Here is a 12260-nt window from a genome sequence, read left to right on the forward strand (position 1 = left end):
ATAAATCATAAAAAGCTAACATCCAGGTTCAGCAGGTAATAGGGAAGGTAAATGAAATGCTGGCCTTTATTTTCAAAAAGGAATGGATATAAAAGTGAGGAGGTTTTGCTAAAGCTATAAAAAGCTCTAGTCAGAATATAGTAGGAGGCTTTGTGCCCTTTATCTAAAGAAAGATATACTGGCAGGCTGTCTTGAGAGGGTTCCCTTGGTTGATACCATGTATAGAGATTCTTATGAGGACATGTTGAGCTTGTACTGTCAGGGACTTAGAGGACTTGACAGGTTAGATGTAAAAGGTTGTTTCTCCTTATGGGAGAGTTTAGGATCGGAAAGCGTAATCTCAGAATAAGGGGTTACACATTTAAGACAGTGATGTGGAGGAATATCCTCTCTCAGAAGTTGGAAGTTCCTCAGTATATTCAAAGCTAACATAGATTTTTAATCAGTAAGGGAGTCAAGGGTTATGGGGAAGAGGCAGGATCATGGAATTGAGGATGATCCGATCAGATGTGATCTCATTGAATCTAAACTGCTATCCAATGGGCTGAATGGCCTACTTCGCTTACTATGTCAGATGATCTTATGATACATGTGGAAGCGCAACTATACTCTCCTTTCCTAGCTTGGTTAGGGCATTAAATCTCTTCACATGGTGAATCTAGAAATGTAGCCATGATTTGGAGATGCCGGTGTTGGACTGGGGTATACAAATTTAAAAATCACACAACACCAGTTTATAGTCCAACAGGTTTAATTGGAAACACACTAGCTTTTGGAGCGACGCTCCTTCATCAGATGATAGTGGAGGGCTCGATCGTAACACAGAATTTATAGCAAAAATTTACAGTGTGATGTAACTGAAATTATACATTGAAAAATTGATTGTCTGTTAAGCCTTTCCTCTGTTAGAATACAGTGATAGTTTCACTTTTTTCATGTGTAAACCACAAAAGCTTTTTTTTAAAGTTGCATTCTCAGGTTAGCTGTTAACAATGGTGATAGCTAGACAATATGTTGAAGGTGTTGGCACTCTGTGTTCTCTGTCTATGCCATGATGTTTAGATTGATTCTAACCTAAAAAGTGAGATAACAGAGTTTTACATAAATTCATGCAGTTTTTGAGCTCAGAGTTCTACATGAATGCATGCAGTTTTTGAGCAAAGTGCAATGTAACTCTGCAAGTACAAATTCACCCCACAAAATATATGTGTGCATGTGGGTCTTTGTCTGTCTGTGTGTGTGTGTGTCTGTCTGGGGTGAGGGTTGTGAGTGTGAGAAAGTATGTGTGTGTGTCGTGAGTGCAGAGTGTCTTATGTCTGTGAGGGGGTGCATGTGAGAGTGTGGGAGTGTGTGTCTATAAGGGTGTGTGCGCGTCTGTGTGTACCTGTGTCCATGTGTGTGTATAGGAATATCTGTGTGTTTGTGTAGTACAATGGTGATCACCTGTAATGTGACATGAACCCAAGGTCCCGGTTGAACATTCTTCCTGCTGGTGAGCCCATCACCACTTCCAAACACACCACTTTCAGTTGCAACAAGAAGTTTCTTCTTCTAATTGCTGGACAAGAACTGGACAGTATGTTGAACACTTCTGAGGGCATCAATAACTTCACTAACAACCAATTTAAGATAATCAGTTCAACTCGTAAAGTGGCTCACTTTCACTTGTTTAAAGCAACATACATTCCGATGGAGTGATTTATTCTCTGAAAATGAAAGGAGTTGTTTAAACCTTGCACATTTTTGAATAATTTGGGAGCTTGGGGAGCCTATATTTCTCCATTGCCTTCTCCATGGCAATATCTAAGTCAACCAGTTTACTTTTAAAACAATCAGCAGACTTGTCTCCTGTAGTATAAATGTTTGGTTTGAAAAGTAGTATTCATCTGATTAACCTGATTAGTTCATGATGAAACACTTCACACTATGTCTTTCTTTTCAGCAATAACCAGAACCATCTTACTCTAACCTCTAAACTGTGTCTCTAAACTGTGGAGTGTTTTCTACCCAATTCTCATTGACTGAAGTTATACTTAGGCTCCTTAATGCAATGGTTGGTCAAATGGTGCCTTGATATCAAGGACAGTTGCCTCACCCCCAAGTTCAGCTGTTTTGTTAATGTTTGGGCCAAAGCTATAATGAGATCTGGAGCTGTGGGAACCCAAAATGAGCATGTGTGAGCAGGTCACTGCTCTTTATGTAGTCCTAATATTGTTAAAGTACTGTTAACAATATCTTCCCTAACTTTGCTGATGATCAAGTATAGGCTTGATGGGATAGTAATAGGCTGAGGTGGATTTGTCTAGCTTTTTGTGAAAAGGACATATCTGGACAATCTTCCACATTGTCAGGTAGATACTGGTGCTGTAGCTGTATTGGAAAATCTTGGCTAGGGACATGACTAGTACTGATACATGTTTTCAGTACTACTGCTATAATGCTGTCAGGTTTCATAGTTGTTCAATGTCCAGTGCCTTCAGCCATTTTTAATTATCAAGTGGAGTGAATTAACTTGCTGAAAGAATAGTTTCTGTGATACTCGGGACGTTGGGAGGCTGAGATGGATCATTCCTTTAACACTTCTGGATGAATGGACAAAAAAATGCTTCAACTTTATCTTTTGTTGTGATATGCTGGCCTTCCCCATTATTAAGAATGGGGATACTTATGGTTCCTCCTTCTGATCTGTTACCTAATTTTCTACAAGTATTCAACTCTGGATGTGGCAGGACTGCAGAGCTTTGATCCAATCTATTGGCTATGGGATTGCTCAGCTTTGTACAACATATGCTGCTTCTGCTGTTTGGCATGCAATTGATCATGTGCTGTAATTTCAGCAAGCTGACAGCTCATGTTTAAGTATGGCTGGCATTGCTTCGAGCATGTTCTCACTCTCACGTTGACACAATGAATTAGCATTGTGCCATGTGAGGCAAATGCTAAGTCATGAGGTTATGGATTATAGTTGAATGCAATTCTACTGCTGCTATTGGTGGTCTACAGTTCCTAGTGGCTGCCCAAAGTTGAGTTGCTAGGCCTGTTCAAAATCATATGAAATGAATGGCTGATATCTTAACAATGTCCTCTGGACTGATCTGAATCATTGATATCTCATGATTTAATGGCTTAATCTCTTCATAACCCTGTTGATTATCCCACAGACTAACCTGGCAGCGATGAGTGTCAATTTTTCTAAAATTTCACTTGTGATAGGTTGATTTCCTAATGATCTCACATGACAGTAATGTAGACCTCTCCCGTATCATTCCAAAAAATTAGATTGGTTGATTCTTCCATAATGAGTTGACAATGACGTAATTGATTGCTGCACAATCTCATTTGGCAATACGTGATTGGTTGATTTCTATAATCTCATCTGTTTTCCAATGTAATTGATTGATCACACCATCACATCACCTGATAGCAATATGATTAATAGATTTCGTCAACCTCTTCTTTGAGCATGATTTGGTGACTCAACTTTGCACAGTCTCACTTGACAGTGATCTAATGATTTGATCTCGCAATTATCTCATCTGTTTAGTGATGTGACTGGTTGACCTCTCCATTACCATACTTGGGTGTGATCTGATTAGTTGAGTTTTGCTTAATCTCACTTCAGAGCTGAGTTTTCCGTAATTCATGTGTCAGTGATAATGATTGGTTGACCAATGCATTCAATGAAATAAATGCATCTGCAGTGATGTGATTGGTTGACCTCTGCATGAACACATCTAACCATGTTGTGATCAGTCGATTTCTTAATAAATTGACCTGATAGTGATGTGATTGGTTGACCTCACAATAATCTCACATGGCAATTATATAATGGTTAAGATTAGATGGTGCTGGAAAAGTGCAGCATCTGAAGAGCAGGAAACTCGACGTTCGGGCAAAAGCCCTTCATCAGGTGATGGGGTGCTCATTCCTGATGAAGAGCTTTGCCCAAAATGTCGATTTTCCTGCTGCTTGGATGCTGCCTAACCTGCTGTGCTTTTCCAGCATCTGCAGTATCCACTTCTGCCTAATTACATAATGGTTGATGCCTCATTAATATTACCTGGCAGTGGTTGAATTGCTTGATGTTTATGTGCTGTCATGCCAGTGTTGTTTGAAAGCTGCATTATTACATCTTGCAGTCCAAAGATTGGTATCTCTATCTTTGACTTGATGGTGGCATGTTTGGTTGATCTCTGCATTATCTCACCTAGTAATGATATGATTGGTTGACACTCAATCTGTCTTGGGTGGTGATAAGTTTGGTTGATTTCCGTATGATGTCACCTACCAAGCAGTGTAAATGTTCAAGAACCCAATAATCTGACTTGGCACTGGGGTGAATGATGAATAATTAAATATTCCCTGTCAATGAGCTGAATGGTTTATATTAGAATATTTCTTTGGCAATGAGGTGAATGGTACACATCTAAATACACTCCTCGCACTGAGGTAATGAATGACCAACTGAATGCACACTAGCAGTCAGGTAAAAGGTGGATAGCTGAGTACTCCCCTTGCAGTCAGATAAATGGTGCCTATCTGAATACATTCTCCACCCCCCCCACCCCCCCACACAGTCAGGTGAAAGGTAGATTTCTAAATACACCCCAGGCAGTCAGGTAAAAGATTAATAGCTAAGGTTTGTGAAGGCTTGTAGCTCAGTTTGAGGTTTAGGGTGTAGGTTTGCTCGCTGAGCTGTAGGTTTGATATCCAGACATTTCATTACCTGGCTAGGTAACATCATCAGTGGCGACCTCCAAGTGAAGCGAAGCTGTTGTCTCCTGCTTTCTATTTACATCTTTCTCCTGGATGGGGTTCCTGGGGTTTGTGGTGATGTCATTTCCTGTTCGTTTTCTGAGGGGTTGATAGATGGCATCTAGATCTATGTGCTTGTTTATGGCGTTGTGGTTGGAGTGCCAGGCCTCTAGGAATTCGCTGGCATGTCTTTGCTTAGCCTGTCCCAGGATAGATGTGTTGTCCCAGTTGAAATGGTGTTTTTTTCATCCATGTGTAGGGCTATGAGGGAGAGGGGGTCGTGTCTTTTTGTGGCTAGCTGGTGTTCGTGTATCCTGGTGGCTAACTTTCTTCCTGTTTGTCCTACGTATGTTTGTGGCAGTCCTTGCATGGAATTTTATAGATGATGTTGGTTTTGTCTGTGGATTGTACTGGGTCTTTTAAGTTTGTTAGTTTTTGTTTGAGAGTGTTGGTGGGTTTGTGTGCTACTAGGATTCCGAGGGGTCTCAGTAGTCTGGCTGTCATTTCTGAAACTTCTTTGATATATGGTAAGGTGGTTAGGGTTTCCGGCTGTGTTTTGTCTGCTTGTCGTGGTTTGTTCTTGAGGAATCTGCGGACTGTGTTTTTTGAGTATCCATTCTTCTTGAATACGTTGTATAGGTGGTTTTCCTCTGTTTTTCGAAGTTCGTCTGTGTTGCAGTGTGTGGTGGCTTGTTGGAATAGTGTTCTGATACAGCTTCGTTTGTGTTTGTCAGTTTTCTGTATACTCAACTGACCAAATACTCAACTACACCAGCAACCATCCCAACAAACACAAATGAAGCTGTATCAGAACACTATTCCAACAAGCCACCACAAACTGCAGCACAGACGAACTTCGAAAAACAGAGGAGAACCACCTATACAACGTATTCAAGAAGAACGGATACTCGAAAAACAGTGCGCAGATTCCTCAAGAACAAACCACGACAAGCAGACAAAACACAGCCGGAAACCCTAACCACCTTACCATATAGCAAAGAAGTTTCAGAAATGACAGCCAGATTACTGAGACCCCTCGGAATCCTAGTAGCACACAAACCCACCAACACTCTCAAACAAAAACTAACAAACTTAAAAGACCCAGTACAACCCATGGACAAAACCAACGTCATCTATAAAATTCCATGCAAGGACTGCCACAAACACTACGTAGGACAAACAGGAAGAAAGTTAGCCACCAGGATACACGAACACCAGCTAGCCACAAAAAGACACGACCCCCTCTCCCTCATAGCCCTACACAGGATGAAAAAAACCACCATTTCAACTGGGACAACACATCTATCCTGGGACAGGCTAAGCAAAGACATGCCAGCGAATTCCTAGAGGCCTGGCACTCCAACCACAATGCCATAAACAAGCACATAGATTTAGATGCCATCTATCAACCCCTCAGAAGACGAATAGGAAATGATATCACCACAAACCCCAGGAACCCCATCCAGGAGAAAGTTATAAATAGAAAGCAGGAGACAACAGCTTTGCTTCACTTGGAGGTCGCCAATGATGATGTTACCCAGCCAGGTAATGAAATGTCTGGATATCAAACCTACAGCTCAGCGAGCAAACCTACACCCTAAATGAATAGCTAAGTACAACCCTGGCAGTCAGCTAAACGGTAGCTATCTGAATAATCCCTTGGACAGTCAGGTGAAAGATGGATTTCTGAATACACCTCTGGCGTTCAGGTGATTGGGGAATATCTGAGTACACCCCAGACAGTCAAAGCTGTACAGCATGGAAACAGACACTTTGATCCAACTTGCTGACCAGATATCCTAAATTAATCTAGTCCCATATCCCTCTCAACCCTTCCTATTTATATACCCATCCAGAGGCCTTTTAAATGTTGTAATTGTACCAGCCTCCACCATGTTCTCTGGCAGCACATTCCATACACGCACCATATGCTGAAAAAGTTGTCCTTTAGGTTCCTTGTAAATATTTCCCCACTACCTTAAATCTATGCCCTCTAGTTTTGGAGTCCAGTACCCAAGCGAAAAGATCTTGGCTATTTGCTGTATCTATGCCTCTCATGATTTTATAAACTTCTGTAAGGTCACCCCTCAGCCTCCGATGCTCTGGGAAAACAGCCCCAGCCTTTTCAGCTTCTCCTTATAAGTTCAAACCCTTGAATTCTGGCAACATGCTTGTAAATCTTTTCTGAACCCTTTTAAGTTTTACAACGTCTTTCCAATAGCAGGGAGACCAGAACTGAATGAGGTATTCCAAAAGTGGCCTATACAGCTGCAACATGCCTTCCCAACTCCTATCCTCGATGACAAATGAAAACAGAAGTTGCTGGAAAAGTTCAGCAGGTCTAGCAGCATCTGTGAAGACACTTTAGGGAAAACAGCCCCGGCCTATTCAGCCTTTCCCTATAGCTCAAACCCTCCAAGGCTGGCAACATCCTTGTAAGTCCTTTCTGAAGCCTTTCAAGTTGCACAATATCCTTCCTTTGGGAGGGAGACCAGAATTGTACACAATAGGCCAAAAATGGCCTAATCAATGTCCCTTACAGCTGCAACATGACTTCCCAGCTCCTATACTTAACGTTCTGGCCAATAAAGGAAAGCATATAAAATGCTTTCTTCACTTTCCTATCTACCTGTGACTCCACTTTCAAGGAACTATGAATCTGTATTCCAAGGTCTCTGTTCAGTAACAGGACCTTACCATTAAGTGTATAAGTCTTGACCTGATTGCCTTTCCAAAATGCAGCACCTCACACTTATCCAAATTAAACTCTATCAACCATCCCAGTCAGGTGGATGGTGGATATCTAAATACTTCCCTGGAAGTCAGGTGAATGGCGAATATCCGAGTACTCCCCTGGCAGTCGTGTGAATGGTGGATATCTGAATACTCACTGCTGATTTTTTTTGTGGCTGTTATTCTCTGAGGAGAAAGTGAGGACTGGAGATGCTAGAGATCAGAGCTGAAAATGGGTTGCTGGAAAAGCGCAGCAGATCAGGCAGCATCCAAGGAGCAGGAGAATCGAGGTTTCGGGCATGAGCCCTTCTTCAGGAATGGGTATGGATGGAGGGGCATGGATGGAGTAAGTAGACAAGGTCTTTTTCGTGGGTTGAGGGAGTCCAGAAATAGAAGGCATAGTTTTAGGATGAAAGGGGAAAGATTTAAAAGGGACCGAAGGGGCAACCTTTTCATGCAGAGGGTGGTGCATGTATGGACTAAATTGCCAGAGGAAGTAGTGGAGGCTGGTGCATTCCTGAAGAAGGGTTCATGCCCAAAACGTCGACCCTCCTGCTCCTTGGATGCTGCCTGACCTGCTGCGCTTTTGCAGCGTGTTATTCTCTGACCCTGGAATCGCCGTTGGTCGCGAGTCACGGCGCGTGGCGGACAGTGCTGTGCGCAGCCGCGGGGAGGCGCTGACTGGGCTGGTATCCCGGAGCCAGGAGGCACTCGGCTGGAGCCCAGAGGCGGCGCTCTGTCTGCTGCCAGTTCCTCGGGAATGTGGTCGGCCTAAGTGCGAGAGTGCATCAGACTCCGGGCGGCGCTGCCGAACGATCCGCCAGCGGGTGTGAACCATTCATCAGCAAGAAATAAAATAAAAGGAGCAGGGAAGCGGCGGGGCGGGGACTGAAAGCTCGCCTGAGTCTGCTGTAGCTGCATTCTCCTCCCGCAGTGAGTGTGGAAACTCCGTGCTGTGAGCCGGCGGGAGGAAAGGACAACAGAGAGAGGCCGATCGCACTCGGTGTGTGCGAGCGGGGAGGATTGCGGCTGGAATACTGCCACTATGGCCGGTTATGTGCCGGGTCAGCTACCAACCACTTTCGCCGAGGAGAAGGAGTATGTTCAGGCCTATGAGGACGTTTTGGAGAGATACAAAGGTAATGAATAGCCCTCCTGTATATTCACCGCTTCTGAAAGGGCCCGGCATCCATTCAAGACCTTTGCAAGCACGCAAATAGGAATTTTCCTTTTGAACGTTCACAGTCTTGGCAACCCTGCGATATATTTGTCACAATTGTACACTTTTTCCCCCCCTCCCCTTTTTTTGTTCCTTTCATTGGTTTCGAGATGTTAATTAACTGCTGAAAAGGTGTTTTATTTTATTGTAGGCATTTCCCATCCAATATTAATCTCCAATTTTCCCAAGTTGAAAACACAAATTCCAAGGAGAAAGATACTGTCAAGTCCTGCAGGGCTTTGAATTCTTAGTTTTGTTTGGGTATAATTCCTCCTTAAATTCATGACGCCCTTTTTCTTATTCATGTGACAGCTCCCTGTGTTTTCATTTTCGCTCCAGGGCTCATTTCCGAAAGAAATCTTAATGTTCATGCAGGGTTTTTTCGCTTGCTATATTCGTACGCGTACTTACTGGCGGCATATTTTAATACCATTTTTAAAAAAAAATCTAACAAATGTCCCTATCTGCCATTAATTGATCTTGTGTCGAAATGACTTTTGTCTGGAAAGTAGCTTTGTCAAAAAATGCAGAAATCTGTCTTCAATCAGCAAATGACCATTTTTAAATTGTGATCTTGGTTGGATAAGTTAGACAGCTGGTGAATGGTTAGGTTTGTAGATAACGTTTTAAATCTAACAATGTTACTGTAAACCCAAAACCTTTCTTTATTTCATCCTGCCGATTTGTCAGAGCAAGGTGTGACAGACTAGGGAGGCGCTGCATTGCGAGTTAAGACTTTTTGCCGAACAAAAGAAAGGATGTTTGTGGGCAAGTGAGATTACTCAGAATGTTCTTAATCCTGGTGATGTAACAAACTTGTCAGCTGAACCTGTGCGTGGTATCCTATTTCTAAAGCGAAATTGGATGAATTTCTTTCTAGTTGAGAATGTTTTCATATCGTAAACCGCGTATATTATTCGTTGCAACCCTGACCTTACTACTTTTTAACAGCTGCAGTTAAAGAATGTTATGAGATTGTTTTTTAAAAATATAGTTGTAGGCATCCAGTTGGATTTAAAATCACTATAGCCTGCGGCAGATATAGTTTGCAGCATTCATAATTTGACTTGTATTCCTGAAGAGAAACAATGCCTATCAAATTGACCTATATCTACAGAGATAGGTATTCGAACCCGTTTAACGAATGCTGCATCTTGATGTCTTTCTCCCTGCAGTGCTCTGTCCAGGCATCCTAACCACAGTTAACCTGAGCCACTGAGTTGGCGCATGCGTGTTGGCAAGGCGGAGTGTGTGCTGGGATTGCTTTTGAGTATAAACAGGTTGATTCGAAAAGTAGTTTTAACCTAAACATTCCTGTAACAAGCAGGGGGACGTGGTCTAAGGGACTGATCAACATTCGTGATTTGTAGTATATAATTCGTGTTTTTAAGTTGTGATGCTATTAAAACTGGTTTTGATTTCATGTAGACAGTTTTAAACCATCGAGTGCTTTTGAAACCATTAGTTTTCGCATTGGTATTGTGCTGGTTATACAGTACTTCGTGCTTGTAGTATCAGTACTTGTGCCTTGTAGCCAGAAATTGCTGTTTTAGAATATTTGAAATGATCTTTTGAATTGTTTGCAATTAGTATTTAAAATGATGCGGATATAATTTTTTTTGCTTAATTTTCCTTTTAGGCATTGCACAATTTTGGATCAAATTAACAAAAGAACTTGAATAAACCATTTAGCCCTCCAGCCTGTTCTGCCATTCAATTAGATAATAGCTTACTACTTTATTCTTTCATGCCAAAATGGGCAAGTTGCCCATCCCTAACAGTCTATGAACTGAGAGCAGTTAAAAGTCAGCCACATTGCTGTGGGTCTGGAGTATATGTAGGTCAGACCAGCTAAGAATGAGATTTCCTTCCTGAAAGGATTTTAGTGGACAAAATGGGTTGTTGATAACAATAGATGATTATGCTCATTATTACTGAGGCTACCTTTTATGTCCTAGGTTCATTAATTGAACTTAAATTCCACCTGCTACGGTTGGATTTGAACCCATATCCCTAGAGCATTTGACTGAGCCTTTGGCTTCTGAGAGCAGTGTCATTATGACTAAATCACCATCTACTCCCTTTTTAAACCCTAAGCTCCATTTATTGATTTTGGTTTTCATATCTCTTGATACATTTGCCTGCTATTTCTTCCTTACCACTAATTTATGTAGTTAGGTTACTGATAATGTTAGTATTTTCATGTAAGCTGGTGAATGTGTGTACATGAATCTATGTATTTTGGTCCTTGTATGCCTAATAATAGATTAAGTTAAAATTTGTAACTATGCATTTTTTTTTGTTATCCATCTTCCATTTGTGAATGCAAGGTGAAACGATGTTGAGCCCAGCCTACATTTTTGACTGCATGTAGCCGGAATGGATGTATTTTGTCTAAAATTTTAATTGTTGCTTTAATTGGATTGCAATGTTTTGTAATATTGAGACAGAAGTATTTGATGGAAATGAATGCCATGCATAAAGTTTTAAGAAGTTTTGAAAATCATATGAAGCTATTTCAGCTGTTCTGCTTTTAGAATTTACAATGTACAGAATGCTTATTAGTTCTTGTTATCTAAACTGTTCAATATGTTGTAAAATATAAGGTGAATTTCTATTCTTGAAAAAGGGGGGAGGCAATGGCTCAGTGGTATTATCAATAAACGGTTAAACCATTGATCCAGTTAATGTTCTGGGGAGCTGGGTTTGCATCCCGCCACACCAGATAGTATAATTTGAACTCCATAAAATCTGAGTAGAGTCGACTGATGACTGTGAATACGTTGTGAACCAGATATGTTTTTCTAACAATCAAAGATTATTTTAGGGGAAGAATCTGCCATCCTTCCTTGCCTGGCCTACATCTGACTCCAGACCAGCAGCAATGTGGTTGACTCTTAACTGCCCTCTGGGCAATTAGGGATAGCAATGAGTGCTGGCTTGGCCGGCAACACCTTCCTCCCATGAATGAATTTAAAAGAAAAAAAGTTGGTACGTGTAGCTGACGTAGGATAGGCAATAAAAGCTGGCCTTACCAGAGATGCCCACATGGTCTAAATTGCAACAAATGTTGCTGTGATGTCTCCAATTACAATATAGAAAAGCATAACTCTTGCTCAGACTTGTCTGCAAAGTATTTAGCCAAAACCTAGTTAATGTCCAAACCAGTGAGAAGCTGAGAATATGGTGCTATTTTTCATCTCTGCATACAGTGATCAATGGAGGTTTCATTTGGCTGAAATTTTGTCAAGTGTATAAAATCTTCTATAATCTTTGATTTATCACTGGAGAAATTAGATACATATTTCAGGTGTAATGTTTATTAATGGATGTCTTGCCCACACAACTACTAATGGATTATTCCTCCTTCTTGTGCTTCTCTTTAAATTTTGTAGATATCTCCTGTGCTTCTCAAATCTGCCCATTAATTGCCCACACTTGCAACTAACTGACTTGTAACAGCTGGGAGTACTGGGCCCATCCAACAAAAGCAGCTGCAGTTTTGAAGAATCGTGCCTTAAAACTTGCTCACTTACATTCCAATTACTTTCTA

The 12260-nt window shown here is 41.4% G+C and overlaps 1 protein-coding gene across 12 annotated transcripts in view; it reads left to right on the forward strand.

Moving 5' to 3' along the window:
• Positions 1 to 8362: 8362 nt before the first annotated feature.
• Positions 8363 to 12260, forward strand: part of macf1a (microtubule actin crosslinking factor 1a) — a 536531-nt gene continuing 532633 nt past the window's right edge. For 8 of the 12 annotated variants that reach the window (XM_060847668.1, XM_060847672.1, XM_060847670.1 and 5 more), the window contains exon 1: positions 8363 to 8627. In XM_060847668.1, the coding sequence (XP_060703651.1) occupies positions 8534 to 8627 (94 nt within the window). In that variant the 5' untranslated portion in view covers positions 8363 to 8533. The remainder of the gene's footprint in view (positions 8628 to 12260) is intronic. The other 4 variants (XM_060847675.1, XM_060847676.1, XM_060847678.1 and 1 more) reach the window with 1 other exon arrangement.

The sequence above is a fragment of the Hemiscyllium ocellatum genome, chromosome 30, assembly GCF_020745735.1.
Source record: "Hemiscyllium ocellatum isolate sHemOce1 chromosome 30, sHemOce1.pat.X.cur, whole genome shotgun sequence".
Taxonomy (NCBI): Eukaryota; Metazoa; Chordata; class Chondrichthyes; order Orectolobiformes; family Hemiscylliidae; genus Hemiscyllium; species Hemiscyllium ocellatum.